The sequence below is a fragment of the Panthera leo genome, chromosome B3, assembly GCF_018350215.1.
Source record: "Panthera leo isolate Ple1 chromosome B3, P.leo_Ple1_pat1.1, whole genome shotgun sequence".
NCBI lineage: Eukaryota > Metazoa > Chordata > Mammalia > Carnivora > Felidae > Panthera > Panthera leo.
In genome coordinates, this window is record NC_056684.1 from 26,745,278 (window position 1) to 26,763,525 (window position 18,248).

At 35.6% G+C, this 18,248-nt stretch overlaps 1 protein-coding gene across 2 annotated transcripts in view; it reads left to right on the forward strand.

Annotated features, from left to right (window-relative positions):
* The window catches only part of GABRG3 (gamma-aminobutyric acid type A receptor subunit gamma3), a 735,768-nt gene that overhangs the window by 705,667 nt on the left and 11,853 nt on the right, over positions 1–18,248 (forward strand). For both annotated transcript variants that reach the window (XM_042941269.1, XM_042941270.1), the window contains exon 7: positions 14,387–14,539. In XM_042941269.1, the coding sequence (XP_042797203.1) occupies positions 14,387–14,539 (153 nt within the window). The remainder of the gene's footprint in view (positions 1–14,386; positions 14,540–18,248) is intronic.

An 18,248-nucleotide genomic window follows, 5' to 3' on the forward strand; every position in this document is an offset into this window, starting at 1 on the left:
AAAAGACAACCTACTTAATTGGAGAAGATATTTGCAAATTATATATCTGATAAAGGGTTAGTATCCAAAATATATCAAGAACTTACATAAAACTCAACACCAAAAACCCCACAAATAATCCAATTAAATGGGAATTTTATACAAACAGAGATTTCTCCAAATAAAACACTCAGATGGGCAACAGACACATGAAAAGATGCTCAACATCACTCACCATCAGGGAAACAGAAAGAAAAGTCACAATAATATATCACCTCACACCTGTGGAAATGGTTAAAGTAAAATCTCAAGAAACAAGTGTTGGGAGACTGTGGAGAAAAAGGAATGCGCTTGCACTATTGCTGGGAATGTAAACTGGTGCAGGCACTGTGGAAGACAGTATGGAGGTTCTTCAAAAAATTTAAAAAATGGAACTGCCCCTCAATCCAGTAATCACACTACTGGGTATTTACCCCCAAAATACAAAAACACTAACTTGAAGGGGTATATGCACTCCTATGTTTGTTGCATTATTTATAATAGTCAAACTATGAAATATCTCAATTTTCCATTGATAGGTGAATATATAAAGAACATGTGGTATATGTGGTGTTTGTATGTATATATGCCACATATATAATATATATAATATTAATATATATGTGGCATATATAATATAATGTGATATATATGATATATAATATATAACGTGGTATATATATATACACCATATATATATATATATATACATAATATATATATATATATATATATATATATATATATATATATACTTTTAAAAGTATTAAATCTTACCACTTGCAACAACATAGATGCATCTAAAGGTATAATGCTAAGCAAAATAATCCCATCAGAGAAAGACTAATAGCCTATGATTTCACTCATATGTGTATGTGGAATTTAAGAAACAAATCAAAGAACAAAGGAGAAAAAAATAACACAGACACACCAAGAAACAGACTCTTAACTGTAGAGAATAAACTGATGGTTACTAGAGGGGAAATGGGGAGGGGATGGGTGAAAGAAGTGAAAAAGTTAAGAGTACACTTATCTTGATGAGCGCTGAATAATATATGGAATTGTTGAATCACTATATTGTACAACTGGAAATAATATAACACTGTATGCTAACTGCACTGGAAATATTTTTTTACGTTATAATGAAAGAGAAAGAAAGGCTAAATTAAAACAAAACTATGCTCAAGATGGCTCCTTCTGTTCATTCAATGTATTAGTAGAGGTGCTTGAAAGCATAAAGTTAAATTATTCTACATAGAAAACCCAAAAGACAGAATCCATAGAAATTATTATTCAAATTAATAAGATTTTAAAGGTAGTTGGATATAAGATCCTTGTGAAAAATTTCATTTCTGAATGCCAGCAAAATAGAGTTATAAAATATAATTTAAGTACAAATAAAATTTATATTTAAGTATGTCATTGTTCATAACAACAGAAATATATATCAACAATTAAACACTAGGCATGCCAAGGCTTTATGGAAGAAATTCAATATCTTATTGCAGGATATTCAATTTGGAATAAGTAATACTTTATGAATGATAGACCTTTATTTTGCTAAGAGCTCTACTTCCTGGTAGCCACACTGAACTAAATAAGTGAAGATACATTGATTTATTGGTTTATTCCAATCAAAACACCAAAAGTGTTTCTTGAGGAAGTTTTTTAACTGGTTGTACAATTTATACAGAAACACAAAGACCCAAGACTAGCCTTGCTATGTTTGAAGAAGAATACTAAAATTGAATATTTTTCTTCTAGTAATCAATGCTATTGCATTATTTTTCTCTTTTTCCCAGTTTTATTGAAATATTATTGACATATAACATTGTTGTACATTTAATTTTTTAACGTTTATTTCTTCTGAGGGGGGAGGGGCAGAGAGAGAGAAAGACACAGAATCTGAAGCAGGTTCCAGACTCTGAACTGTCAGGACAGAGCCTGACGCAGGGCTGCAACTCATGAGCCGTGAGATCATGACCTGAGCCAAAGTCAGACCCTTAACCGACTGAGCCACCCAGCACGCCAACATTGTTGTATATTTTAAGTGTACAACATGTTGATTTGATACATACACACACACACACACACACACATATATATTACAAAATGACTACCACAATAGGATTAGTTAACACCTCTGTCATCTTACATAATTTCCTTTTTTGCCATAAGAACATTAAAGATTTACTCTCTTATCAACTTTCAAGTGTACAATACAGTAGGGTAACCATAGTCACTATGTTGTATATTAGATCCCTAGAATATATTATTCCTATAACTGTAAGTTTGTAACTTTTGATCAACATCCCCCCATTTCTCCCATCCTCCCCACCCCTGCCACTGGCAACCACAATTCTACTCTCTGTTTCTATGAGTTTGACATTTTTATATTCCACTTATAAATGAGATCATAAAGTATTTTTCTTCGATGTCTTACTTATTTCATCCAGCATAATGCCTTCAAAGTCCATCATGTGTTTCATTGCAAATGACAGAATTTCCTTCTTTCTCATGGTTGGAAAATATCCAACTTTGCATATATATACCACTTCTTCTTTTATCCATTATCTGTAGATAAATACTTAGGTTGTTTCCATACCTTCTCTGTCATAAATAATGTTGTAGTGAACATGGGATTACAGATATCTCTTTGAGATACCTTTGAATATATACCCAGAAGTGGGATTGCTAAATTAAGTAGCATTTCTCTTTTTAATTTTTTGAGGATCCTCTATACTATTTTCCAAGTGGCTTCACCAACCTATATTCCTACCAACAGTGCACAAGAGTTCTCTATCTTCCACATCTTCTTCAGTACTTATTTCTTGATATCTTGATATTAGCTATTCTAAAAGTATAGGGTGATATCTTATTATGGTTTTGATTTGCATTTCCCTGACATTAGGGATATTGAACATCTTTTCATGTATCTGTATGCCATTTGTATACCTTCTTTGGAAAATTATCTATTTTGGTTCTCAGCCCATTTTTAATCAAATTTTTCTGTTGCATTGCGTGGGTTCCTTGTATATTTTGGATATTAACCTGTTATCATATGTAGGGTTTGCAAATATTTTCTTCCATTCCATTGGTTGTCTTTTCATTTTGTTGATTATTTCTTTTGCTATGCAAAAGATTTTTAGTTTGATATAGTCCATCTGTTTAATTTTGCTTTCGTTGCTTGTGCTTTGGTATTATATCTAAAATAATTTTTGCCAAGACTAATGTTAAGGAATTTTTCCACTATATTTTCTTCTAAGAGTTTTACATTCTAAGACACTGACAATGAAGTTTTGAACCACTTTGAGTTAACTTTTGTGAATGGTATAAGATAGGGGATCAATTTTAGTATTTTGCATGTGATTATCCTGTTTTCTCATTTATTGAAGAGATAATTTCTCCTACTGAATATTTTTGACTTTGTCAAGTATTAGCTGACCATATATGTAGACATTTATTTCTGGGTTCTCAATTCCATTCCATTTATCTATGTATATATTTTTATGCCAGTACTTTACTGTTTTGATTACTATAGCTTTGTACTATAGTTTAAAATCAGGAAGTGTGATGCCTCCACCTTTGTTCTTCCTCAGGATTGATTTGGCTGTTGAGGGTCTTTTGTGGCTCTCTGTGAATGTTAGGATTTTCCTTTATTTCTGTGAAAAATGCCATTGACATTTTGATAGGAATGGCATTGAAGCTATAGATGGCTTTGGATATACTAATTTCTCCAATCCATGAACACCTAATATATTTATTTACATATATATTTTTGTGTCTTCAATTTCTTCCATCATTATCTCATCGTTTTTAGTGTACTCCTTGGCTTAAATTTATTTATAAGTATTTTATTGTCTTTGATGCCATTATAACTGAGATTGTTTTCTTTATTTCTTCTTTGAATATTTTATTGTTAGTATATATAAATGTAACTCATTCTTGAGTGTTGATTTTATATGCTGCAACTTAACTGAATTAATTTATTAGCTTTGATAGTTTTTTTTTTTGGTGGATTCTTTAGGATTTCCTATATCTAAGATTATATTACATTGCAAGCAGACAATATTACTTCTTTCTTTACAATTTGGAAGCTTTTTATTTCTTTTTCTTGCCTAACTGCCCTGGCTAAGACTTCCCACTATATTGGATAGAAATGGTGGGAGTGGACACATATGTTTTGTTTCTAATCTTAGAGGAAAGCTTTCAACCTTTTACTATTGGGTGTAATGTTAACTTTTCTTTGGTATGTGTGGCCTTTTTTATGTTGAGCTCCATTCCTTTGATAACTAAATTTTTGAGAATTTTTATTATGAAAGGATGTTGCATTTTGTCAAATGCTCTTTCTGCATCTATTCAGATGATTGTGATTTTTATCTTTTATTCTAGTAATGTGGTGTATCACATTTATTGATTTGCATGTGTTGAAACATCCTTCCATCTCAGGAATGAATCCTACTTGATCATGGTATATTATTATTTCAATGTGTGTTGAATTTGGTGCTATTATTTTGTTGATAATGTTTGCATCTATACACATTGGGAATAGAAGCCTGTAGGTTTCTTGTAGTGTCCTTATCCAGCTTTGGAATCATAGTAATGCTGGTTTCCTAAAATTAGTTTAGGAGTATTCCTTTCTCTTCATTTTTGTGGAAGGGTTTGACAAGAATTAGTGTTAATTCATTTGTAAATGTTTGATCGAATTCACCATGGAAACCATTCAATAATTTTCTTTGTTGAGAGATTTTTTCATTGCTGATCCATTCTCCTTACTCATTATTGGTCTTTTCAGATTTTTTCTTTCCTCATGGTTCAATCTTGGAAGGTATGTTTCTAGAAATTTATCAATTTCTTCTAGCTTATCCAGTTTGTTGGAATATAATTGTTCATATTAGTCTCTTAATGCTTGTATTAATGTAGTATCAGTTGCAATCTCAGGTGTTTCATTTCTGATTTTATTTATCTGGGGCATCTCTTTTTTTTTTCTTTTTCTTTTCTTAGTCTAGCTAAAGGTTTGTCAATTTGCTTTATTTTTACACAAATAGCTTAGTTTCACAGATTTTTTATTGTCTTTCTGGTCTTTATTTCATTTAACATGAACTGATTTTTGTTATTTTCTTCCTCCTGATAACTCTGGGCTGTTTGATCTTCTTTTCTCAGTTCTTTGAGATCTAAAAGTTAATTTGGTTATTTGAGATCTTTCTTTTTTCTTAACATAGACATTTGTCACTATAAAGTTCCATCTTAGAACTGGCTTCGCTACGTCCTATGGGTTTTGGTATGTTATGTTTTCATTTTTATTTGTTTCAAAAATTGTTTTTATTTCTGTTTGATTTCTTCTTTGACTCACTGGTTGTTCAGAAACATGGTGTTTAATTCTCACATGTTTGCAAATTGTCCCGTTTTTTTTTTTTCCTATTGCTGACTTGTAGTTTCATACTATTGTAAAAAAAAAAAAAAAAAAGAGTTGGTATGATTTTGATCTTTTTAAATTTGTTAAGACTTGTTTTGTGACCAAATATATGATCTGTCTTGGAAAATGTTCTCTGTGCACTTCAAAAGAATGTGTATCCCTGCTGCTGTTGGATGGAATGTTCTGAATATGTCTGTTAGGTCCATTTCATCTTAGATATAGTTGAAATCCAACATTTCCTTATTGAGTCTCCATCTGAATTATCTCCTCATTGTTGCAAGTGGGGTATTGAAGCCCCCTACTATGTACTGTTGTCTGTTTCTGTCTTATTTGGTTAGTAATTGCTTATTATATTTAGGTGCTTCAATGTTGGGTGTTTTTATATTTACAATTATGACATCCTCTTGATGAACTGACTCCTTTGACGTTACATAATGACCTTCTTTGACTCTTGTTACGAGAAAGACAGATACCATATGTTTTCACTCTTATGTGGATCCTGAGAAACTTAACAGAAACCCATGGGGGAAGGGAAGGAAAAAAAAAGAGTGTAGAGTGGGAGAGAGCCAAAGCATAAGAGACTCTTAAAAACTGAGAACAAACTGAGGGTTGATGGGGGGTGGGGGAGAGGGGAGGGTGGGTGATGGGTATTTTGGAGGGCACCTTTGGGGATGAGCACTCGGTGTTGTATGGAAACCAATTCTACAATAAATTTCATATATTGAAAAAAATAGAATTTTATTTAACAAAAAAAAAAGACTCTTGTTACAACTTTTGACTTAAAGTCTATTGTGTCTGACATAAGTACATCTAATCTTGCAATTTTTTAGTTTCCACTTGCATGGAATATCTTTTTCTATCCCTTCACTTTGAGCCTATGTGTGTCTTTAAAGCTGAAGTCTTCTATAGGCAGCATACAGTTGGATCTTCTTTTTAATCTATTCAGCCACTCTACGTCTTTTAATTGGAGAATTTATTCTTACATTTAAGATAATTATTGATAAGTATGGACTTACTTATGCCATCTTATTAATTGTTTCTGACTGTTTTATAATTCCCTTATTCCTTTCTCTCTCTTGCTGTCTTCCTTTTTGAATTGATGACTTCCCATTGTGGTATGCTTTCACTCCCTTCTCTTTATTTTTTGTATATCTACTGTAGCTTTTTTCCTTATGGTTACCATGAGGCTTAAATAAAATATCATATAATCATAACAATCTATTTTACACTAACTTCTATTGCATTTTTAAAATGCTAATAGTTTCCCTCCTTTTATATTTTTGTGTCAGAATTTGCCTCTTATTTCTTGTACCCATTAAGAAATTATTATAACTATAATTATTTTTTAACACTTGTTTTTACCTTAACCTTTATACTGAAGTGGTTAACACCTTACCATATTACAGTATTAGAGTATTCTGAATTTGACTATGTACTTACCTTTACCAATGTGTTGTATATTTTTATGTTTTTTATGTTACTAATTAGCTTCCTTTTTTTCAACTTGAAATCCTTTCAGCATTTCTTTTAAGGTGATGAACTCCTTCAGCTTTTGTTTTTCTGTAAAAGTCTTTATCTTGCCTTAATTTCTGTAGGACAACTTGCAAGATAAAGTATTCTTGATTGCCAGGTTTTTGTTTTTTTTTCCTTAAGTACTTTGGATATATCATTCCACTCTCTCTCTGGCCTCCAAGGTTTCTAAGAAATATGCTGATAGCCTCATGGTGGTTCCCTTGTATTAGATTTTTTTCTTTTAATGTTCTGTATTTGTCTTTTATTTTAATCAGTTTTATTAAAATGTATTTTGAAGAAGATTGTTTTAGATTGAAATGTTGGGGTTACCTATTAGCTTCATGATCTTGAATGTCCAAATCTTCCCCAGATTTGGAAAGTTCTCAGTCATTATCTATTTGATTTAGTTTGTTATCTCCATTTGCCTCTGTTTTCCTTTTGGGACTCTGATAACTGGCAAATTGTTTCTATTAGTAATATTCTCTACACCACATAGATTTCTTCAGTCTTTTTTATTCTTCTTTTATTCTTTTTTAACTGAATAATTTCAAAATCCTGTTCTATTTTACAGATTCCTTCTTTTTCTTTTTCAAGTCTGCTGTTGATGATTTCTATTGCCTCTTTTCTTTTTCTTTTCTTTTTTTTTTTTTTAACTTCTTTCATTTTATCCTTCAGCTCCAGAATTTCTGTTTGGTTCTTTTCTGTAATTTCTCTTTGTTAAAATTCTAAATTTGTGTGCATGTGTCTTGTTTTCTTGATTTCATTAAATTGTTGTTCTGGTTGTTTTGTAGTTCAATGAGCTTCCTTAAAATAGCTCTTTTGAATTCTTTCTTTGGTAAATCATAGATCTTGGTGTTTGGGGTTGGTTTTTGCAAAATTATTGTGTTCTTTATCGGGATCATGTTTCCTTAATTTTTTTTATATTCCTTGAAGTCTTGCACTGTTGTCGTTGCATTTGAAGTAGCACTCACTTCCTCCAGTCTTTATGTGCTGACTTTGGGAGAGAAATAGCTTCCATCAGCCTGAGGGATTCTGAGTCTTTCTCAGACTTTTTCCATGGGTATGTCTGCTCCCTCTTGTAGCATAATATTTAAATTTATATGCTTTCTCACAATCCTGAAAAGCCATAGTGTGTGCTCACAGCCTCTCTTTTTCATTACCTAGAGCTGTGCTGAGTCCTCAAGTGTGTAGTTTCTCCCAGGCCCACAGATTTGAGCCAGCTTTCTGTGTGTGCTCACTAGCCATTTGCTAAAGATTGCCATTACCACAACTGAGAATGCACATAGGGAACCAGCCACTGTTGGGGAAAGGAGTGGCATACAGAGCACTAGAGGTACCTGTTGGCCAGTTAGGGAGGTCCAGAGATGAGGTTTCCTGGCCACTTGCAGGCATACCTCCTGATGGAGTCCATGAGATTGTTAGTATAATCTGTGTCCCTTTATTATATCCCATTCCAATCCCTGGCTGCTATTCTCTCAGTGCTTACCACCCTCCAGGCATGCAGCGCAGGACTAAGCACTCTGTGTGAGAGGAGAGAGAAATGGACCTCATAAGCACCATCCCACACAGCTGGAGAAGTCAGGTACTCACACTTTCTCACTTTCCCTGTGGGAGAAATCACAGACCAAGATTTCTCTTGGAACTGAGCTGTGCTACTTTGGGGGTGGGTGATATGACTAAAGTCAAACTGTTTCTCTTTCCCTCTTCAATGTGTCCAGTCTTGGATTTTTTTTTTTCTCTAGCAGTGTGCTTCAACATCTCCGTTTGACTCCTGGACTTCCACAAAGGCCTCTCATCTGTGGGTAAATGTCTAAATCAGTGTTCTTCAGAGACTCCCAGATAGTGACCAACAGGGGCTGGAGATAGTTCATAAGCCATTTCTTGGTCCACAGCTGGATCGAGTTCTGTATGCCTATTACCTAATGCATAGTAGGTGTTAACTTTTCATGAGTCCCTTGGCAGATGGTGATAGCAAGAGAACAAAAGACAAGTGTGGCTATGGATGAGTTCTGAATCAAACAGAGCTGTTTTTAGGTTCGATGAGTCAGTTGCCTTGGTAAAAGTCTGTTTTTTTTCAAAATGGCTGTCTTCATTCTTGAATAGCACCAGGATTTCACAGTCTCCTACCTGGATCCCACAGCTCCCACAAAGACACAAAGGTGGCTGGATGCCAAATGAGTGTTGTTGAGAGCGAATATGTTTGAGGAACATCTTATTTGGCCATCTTGTTGATGTCACTCCCCCTTAATTTTTCATTTCTGTCTAACAGATTACCACAAATTTAGTGACTTAAAATGTTCATTTATAATTCAACAGTTTATGTGAGTAAAAAGCATGGATTTGCCTTAGCTGTGTCCTCTATTTAAGCTGTCATAGCTTACAATTGGGTTATTCTCATCTCGAGGCTTGACTAAGGAAGAATCTACTTCTAAACTTATTAAGTTGTTGGCAGCATTTATCATTTGTAGCCATAGAGCTACAAGACTAAAAGAAGAATCTCTCTTCAGGAAAGTCCCAGTCCTTCAAAGGGTTTTCACCTGATTGAGTTAGGCCCATCCACAGTCTCTCTTTGGATTTGCTTGAAATCAACAGATCTCAATATCCATTCACCTGTACTATATAAAGTAATCTGATCAAGGAAGTTACATTCTATTGGCTAAAACAAAATCACAGGTTCTTCCCACACTCAAACTGAGAGAACTGTACAAATGTGTGATTAATTTGAGGTCATTTTAGGGTGGGTCTTCCAGTTTTAATGATTAAGATAGTATGGTAATTGTGCAGGAATTGACATGCAGGAACAGATCCATACATATCTGGATGCATGAATAAAACAGATCCATACTTATAAGGATATGTGAGGTGGCACTGAAGATGAATGAGGGTAGCAACAAATGATATTATGACAACTGATCATGGAATTTAAAATTTTCAATTTGAAGAACGATCAACTACATATAAAAATAAAAATAAAACTTGTAGACAAAAACAGTACAATATTTTTATGATCTTAGGTTAGGAAACAGATTCTCAAGGATAAGACAACAGCACTAACAATAAAATAAAAGGTTGATAAATTTAATTCCTTAAAATCAAGAATTTATTTTCATGTACAAATGTCAAAAGCAAAAGAATAAGGTAAGTTTTCCCAGGGCAAACTTGAAGATTAAAATGGAGAAGATTAGGCTTCTTTTATACATAACATTGCTTGCTGATTACCATACCTTAGTTGACTTTTAAGAGGTATTAACTTAGGATATTTTGAAAGGAGACCAAGAGAAAATACCACTGTAAGGCAGAGAGAAGGCAAGGCCATCAGAAGGAGAGTAAGTCTGGAGAAATAACAATGATATTTAAAAGAGATTCAAAGGAAGTTTTGTTGCCTAAGGAGTAATAAATAAATAAGGTTATCTATGACATGGAATAAGTACTGATTTATAATAGTTCTCTCTGGGAACAATGCTGGGGTAAATTATGGAAGATGTGCCTAGTCTTCAGCCTTGAAGGAACTTTCTGCATGTTATTAATCTTTGTACTTCCAAATTCATAAAACATAGTTTTAGTTTAATAAATGTTTATTTCTTAAATGTGTATTGACTGCCTACTCTGTGCCATTGTGCTAAAAAGTAGTACTACACATGCTGTCTCAAAAAGTAATCAATGATTTCATATATTTTTCCTTACATTGGCTCAGGGAAAGAAAATCACAAAAATGAACTATTGGCAAAAAGAGCCATTTTTTTTTCTTTTAAATCCACTGGGCCCAAGATGACTTTTTACCTTGATGGATCAGAGAAGTTTCTCATTCTCTCCCCAACTATTTCTATGCCATTTTTCCCCCAGAAAGTGGGCACCAGGCACATTCCAGGGTAGACTATGGAGATCTCTGTGGTTGCTAGATCCTTATTATTGCCATAAGAGTCAACCAAGGCTCCAGGTACCTTTGTTTGAAAAGAATTGATCACATAAAATCAAAACCATTCTGGTCCAGTTTGTAAACTGCATTAGGAAAGCTGCACATTGATCATGGTGCATGATTAAACATCACAGAGAGGGAAAGAAAGCTTCCAAGGAGCATGAAGTAGGACCTGAGACTTCACACCCAAGTTGGAGTAGACCGGGTCCATGGGTGTGTGTGAGTGTCTATGCATGTGGATGTATATGTGTGGATATATGTACACTTGCAGAAAGGGAGCAGATAGAAGGAACATCATTCTTCAATTAAGAACCCTAAAACTAATGACAAATATAATTTACTCATGTACTTGACCTGTCTGAGAAACCTTTCAGCCACTTATTTACAGATATAGGGAAGGGCTTTCACCTCCTCTGAGGACATATTATACCTCAGGCCTACATAAACAAATTAAGTGTATACAGAAATATGTGATGTAACTAGAAATTAGGATCCCATGGCTTTTTCCTTCCAGTTTAGGATGAGTGGTATAATGGCTATGTGTTCGTCTTCTTGTGAGGGGCAGTGGGCCTAGAACCCACAATTCCTCCTGTTTCTCTTCCCCAGCCATTTGTATCCTATGGAAGCTGGAAATTTGGAACCATGAAGTTCCCTGGAACTGCATTTTGGAGTGTGTCCCAAAACCTCACCAAGAGCCAATTAACTTATAGACTCAGGCTCCAGAATGAGTCCCTGACATTCCATCTCACTTTCATACCTGATGATGGGACATTCAGCAGATCTCTGAGTTAGTCAAAGGTATATGTTGAGCATAGGTGTATACAGTCCATTTACCTTAGGTTGGGGGAAAGCAGAGATATTTGCTAAAATGAATTGTGTATCTGCTCTGGAATTGTCCCTCTTTATCTTTCTCAGGAACCTACAATGGTGGCTGAAGAAACTATTCAACTGTTTGGATATTCCGTTGGGGTTATGTTCATAACTACTAGAGTGATTTATTATGTTTGTTTTTTCTGTCTACTGTTTGTTTTCTCTTTGGTTTTTAACTGAAATTTTATGTAAAGGTTAAAAGTTATTTAAATATTGCACATAATTCAATGATATTTCCCCAGGAAATTATGTAATTTGGCATTCATATTAGAAATATATCTTTGTGTCCTTTGAGTGCTCCAGGTTAATCATTCTGATTCCTTCGCATTGAAATGCTAATTTGCTTAAAATTTTAAATGTTTCTCAGAAAATGATCTCAACATTGATGTTTCTATCAACCATCCCGAATATTGCTACAACAGAACACTACAAAAAGAATTCTAATTATTGAAAGGCAGTTTTTATATGGGCTCAATATAGTCTCCTTGTCAATCTTTTAAACTAAAAATGGAAATTTCATTATGATCTTTTCAATAAATAAACACTAATCAATTGTTTATCATTAAGTAACGCTGGTTAAAAAAATTATATATTCTATAACCCAACCAGTTTTTTAGTCTGGAAAAATATACTAGTAATTATAGAAATGAATGAATAACAGTTGTCAGGAGAGGCTCAGTGAGGACTTCGTGATGAACTAAATGATTTCTAAGCTGAGATTTGAAGGTGAGTGGAACTACTGGGATGCAGGGGAAAAGAAAAGAAGAGCATCCTAGGTAGATGAGAAGAAACTTAGTGACCCATGGAGAAAAATCTTGGTATGTCTGAGCACCTGGGGAGAATCTGATTTCCAGAGTGCAGAGACTATAGGGAAATGAGTATTACATGCAGAATAGTAGAGACCATACTAAAGTCATGACAATAATAAAAAGGTAGCAAGATGATGGTGAAGGATTATAAGGAAGGGGATATAATGATATTTGTGTTTTATAATGATCCTTTTGATGGTAGGACATAGAATGGTCTGGAGTGTAAAAGGACTGGTTGTTAGGCGATAGGCCAGGGACTATGAGAGAATCTGGTACTCGCGGGGAAAAGAATTGAGAACAATGCAGGAATTGAATAAGGGAAAAGAAGTGACAGGTGGTTTCTGGATTTGTGCCTTGAATAGAGAGAAGGACCTGGCTTAGATGAGAGAACAGCCTGGTGTGGGGGATATGATAGTTCAGGTCTGGACACTGAATTTCAGGTGCTGAAAGACAATCCAGTATGTTGAAGAGTGAAAGTCAAATGGGAAGAGGGGGATAGACATCCTCTCAGCAGGAGGTTATGCAGAAAAGATACAAAATAGAGATGATTTTGGAATAAAATGTCTCATGTATTAAGCATGCAACTTCTCCTTATCCACCAGGAATCTTATGGAATCTCTAGTAACAACTATTTTCCTCCCAACTCTTTTATGGTGTAGCTTTGCTGTAGTAGGAGGAAGCAAAGTCATAAAATGATTTCTTCTTTTTGTTTTCTGGGCTGGCACAGCCTAACTGCTGGAGTCATGAAAGGATAACATCAACCTAAAAATATCGAGTAAAACATAAAGTACAAGATTGATAAGCTAAAATTATGCTATAAAAATAGAAATATAAAATTGTTACACAAATTTATGTATGAAAACTTATGTATAGCTCTGTTACTATTGAAAAAAACAAAACGACTATGGATCTACTGGAGGATGGATTTTGTTATGTTACTGTTGCAGGATTTTTTTTTTTAACCACAATACCCGGATTTGTTTTCTCGCTGCTTTGAAGAATTAAGACGTGGACACAAAATGAGCAGCAGGCAAAAGTTTATTAGAATATAAGATTAGAAAGTAAGAATAGTAGGAAAGCTCTCTTTACAGGAAGGGGACATTCAAAAGTGAATGCCTGCGACACTAGGCAAGTGTCCTTGCTTTAAAAGGTTTTGGTTAGCCCTCCCCTCCCCTTCCCTTTCCCCTTGTTCCTTCTCAGGTTCTGCCCTTACCATCTGGATGACTCTGGGTGCTGGGTTGTCCATTCTGTATTGGCTCATTTCCATTAAAAGCAGTGGGGGGGGGGTGTCTATGGCCACACCTAGGTCTTTCCTTAAATTCCTGAGGGAAACCTGAGAGGAAGTAGGTGGGGTCTGTTACATTCTTAAGAGGAGCTTTATGCCTGAGGGCTTTTCCTGTGGTCAGACACTCCCAGAATTTTTCCAAATACATGTTTTTCCCTAACTGGGGGCCTCAGGTCCTCATCTTTCCCTCTCTGCCTACTGAATCCTATCTTCTTCTATCATATTACCCCTGATTTTAAACACACAACACACAGATGGACTCAATCAATAATAGCTCGTTATGTAATAATATGTCAAAGAATAGATGCGCATGTCTGTCTCCTCTATCAATTAATATGTTTGTTTGTGTGTCTTTTCCCAGTAAAATGCCTTGAAAGCCATAGATAAAATAAAGTTTATAAAGATTAAGTTTAAGAACACCAGCATTTTGACCTTTTTTCACAACTTATTACTGTAGTTGTATATTTTTATCCAAGTCATATATTTAACAAAATTATTGCCCCTGAATTATTTTTTAACCAAAGAAAGTTGTTTTACTTTTTGACAATACTTTATTACAGGTGATTATGTTGTCATGACTATATATTTTGAATTGAGTAGAAGAATGGGATACTTCACTATTCAAACATACATTCCCTGTATACTGACTGTGGTTTTATCCTGGGTGTCATTTTGGATCAAAAAAGATGCTACACCAGCAAGAACAGCATTAGGTGAGTTAAAAAACAAACAAATAAAAAACAAAAAACTCTTCCACCATTTTGTATAATATTATCACAGAAGTATTCATAAAAATACTTCCAGTGAAAAAGACTTTAGTCAAATGTACTTGGATTGCTTTAAGTAGTCAAATTAGACTCTTCTTTCTGACAATAGAATTCTATGTGTGCCACTTAAAATCAGTTGGGGTTAGGGATTCAGAACAAATCAATTGCATCATTGATACTCTAAGGATGGTGTCATCATAAAAATGTAGTCATGTCCTGTGAATCTGTCATCCTGAAAATCTCATTACATCAGTGTAAGGACACACAACTTTTCATGCACTTTTGAAGACTGAAGACACGATATCATTAAATAGTCTCTCAATAACAGAAGAGATTGTCTATAGCAACTTTACCATCAAACAAGAAAGTGATCATTCTTTTCAGCTATAATCTACACACTAAATCTCAAAGTCTTCATGAATTTTCCTCTGACCCCCCCAAAAAAGTCCTCTTAATAAAACATTAAATTTCAGTGGTTTTAGAATTGTGTAACATTTTATATCAATTTTTCTTTATGACAGGAATATTACCTAACTTTCAATATTTTGACCTGTGAAAACAGGTAATATATATTAAATATATAGTTGTTTTCCCAGAAAAATGTCTTTCAGAAAAAAGAGGGAGCTGCCCCAATTTTAAAATCCTTGCAAAATCTCTCACTTTACATGTTGCTTTTTCTGTATTCATTTTATTCTGTTTGTTCAACAACAAAGTACTGGTTGAGGAAAAAAAAAAAAAACTAACCTGTAATATCTGTTGCCAGTGTTAGTTTTGCATACTTCTAGAAAATACATAATAAAATTGGTAAATCACCCAGCAAAGTTACAACACAAATTTAGTAATTGTTCTTGGGGTTATGACCTCATAATTACAAGTGCCAGGTAAGCATGACTTTAAAAATCAGCTTCAAGGTGCGCCTGGGTGGCTCAGTCGGTTAAGCGGCCGACTTCAGCCCAGGTCATGATCTCACGGTCCATGAGTTCCAGCCCCGTGTCGGACTCTGTGCTGACAGCTCAGAGCCTAGAGCCTGTTTCAGATTCTGTGTCTCCCTCTCTCTGACCCTCCCCCGTTCATGCTTTGTCTCTCTCTGTCTCAAAAATAAATAAAAGCTAAAAAAAAAAAAATTAAAAAAAAATCAGCTTCAAAACAATATAATATGTAGTATTGGTTGCACAATTTGAGACTATGAAAGTCCTGTCAAAGAGTTACCACTATGGCATTAAGGGGCTAGAGATACTAGAAATACATAATGCTGGAAGATAATATATTTACACTCCAGAAGAGTGAAGAAATGTCATTAACACCAGAATATTTAGTTCAGACACCAGAAAGACTGTGCTTAAAACTAAAGGGGCACTTGTAGGACTGCTTTGAATAAATTTTAAATCAAGCCATGAGAAGATCAAGGAGAACAATTAGTAAATTTACTATCTGTCAAAAGAAAGCATTTAATATGCTTTTAAAAAGGATAGCATACTTCATAATCTTTGTAAGGTATCATCCACAAGATTGAGTATATAATAAAAAATTACTAGACATTCTTAGAAGCAAGAAAATGTGACTCATGATCAAGAAAAAAAAAGTCAATATAAAAAGACATCTCTGATTTTGAGTCAGCAGACATGGGCTTTAAAGCAGCTATTTTAACAATGTTAAAGGACTTAGAGGAAAATGTAATGTTAGTGAATGAACAGATGGATAATCTCAGCAAGTAAAGTATATTAAAAAGTAAATTCTAGAATGAAATGTATAATAGTTGAATTGAAAAATTCACTAAATGGGCTTAAGAGCAGATTCAAGAGAGCAGAAAAAAAAGGTCAGGCATAATTGAAGACCATCATACAAAATTTAGCTAATCTGAAGAAGACAGGGATAAAAGCTTTTAAAACATAAATCCCAGTGGTCTGTTGGACAATATGAAGATGTATAACATAGCTGGAACTGATGTTACAAAATGAGATAAAATAAGATAAAAATTTTTGAAGAAATGAAGTTAAAAATCCCCAAATTTAATGAAAAAATTACTATCTAGATATTCTGTAGGCATGACATGGTCACCATATTTTTTTTTTAAGTTAAATTGGGGTAGAATGCTGGGAAGATGGCGGCGTAGGAGGACGCTGGGCTCACCGCGCATCCTGCTGATCACTTAGATTCCACCTACACCTGCCTAAATAACCCAGAAAACCTCCAGAGGATTAGCAGAATGGAGTCTCCGGAGCCAAGCACAGGCGAGAGGCCCACGGAAGAGGGTAGGAAGGGCGGGGAGGAGGTGCACGCTCCACGGACTGGCAGGAGGGAGCCGGGGCAGAGGGGCAGCCTGACGGCCAAGCAGAGCCCCCAAGTCTGGCTGGCAAAAGCAGAGGGGCCTGACGGACTGTGTTCCGACAGCAAGCGCGACTTAGCATCTGGGAGGTCATAAGTTAACAGCTCTGCTTGAAAGTGGGAAGGCTGGTGGATAAAGGGAGGGAGAGTTGCTGAGCCCCCTGAAGATAGAGCTCAGGTTGGCAGGGAACAAAGGCACTCACCAGCGCCATCTCCCTCGCCCATCCCCCAGCCAATATCCCAAAGGGAACCAGTTCCTGCCAGGGAACTTGCTCGCTCCACGCAAACACCCAACTCTGTGCTTCTGCGGAGCCAAACCTCCGGCAGAAGCAGCGGATCTGACTCCCTCCCGCTGCCACAGGGCCCCTCCTGAAGTGGATCACCTAAGGAGAAGTTAGCTAAGCCTGCCCCTCCTGCCCCCATGCACCTTGCCTACCCACCCCAGCTAATACGCCAGATCCCCAGCACCACAAGCCTGGCAGTGTGCAAGTAGCCCAGACGGGCCATGCCACCCCACAGTGAATCCCACCCCTAGGAGAGGGGAATAGAAGGCACACACCAGTCTTACTGTGGCCCCAGCGGTGGGCTGGGGGCAGACATCAGGTCTGAATGTGGCCCTGCCCACCAACTCCATTTATACACCACAGCACAGGGGAAGTGCCCTGCAGGTCCTCACCACTCCAGGGACTATCCCAAATGACCAAACAGAAGAATTCCCCTCAGAAGAATCTCCAGGAAATAATAGCCAATGAAGTGATCAAAAAGGATTTAAGTAATATAACAGAAAGTGAATTTAGAATAATAGTCATAAAATTAATCTCTGGGCTTGAAAACAGTATAGACGACAGCAGAGAATCTCTTGCTACAGAGATCAAGGGACTAAGGAACAGTCACGAGGAGCTGAAAAATGCTTTAAACGAAATGCAAAACAAAATGGAAACCACGACAGCTCGGATTGAAGAGGCAGAGGAGAGAATAGGTGAACTAGAAGATAAAGTTATGGAAAAAGAGGAAGCTGAGAGAAAGAGAGATAAAAAAAATCCAGGAGTATGAGGGGAAAATTAGAGAACGAAGTGATACACTAAAAAGAAATAATCGACGCATAATTGGTATCCCAGAGGAGGAAGAGAGAGGGAAAGGTGCTGAAGGGGTACTTGAAGAAATTATAGCTGAGAACTTCCCTGAACTGGGGAAGGAAAAAGGCATTGAAATCCAAGAGGCACAGAGAACTCCCTTCAGACGTAACTTGAATCTATCTTCTGCAAGACATATCATAGTGAAACTGGCAAAATACAAGGATAAAGAGAAAATTCTGAAAGCAGCAAGGGAT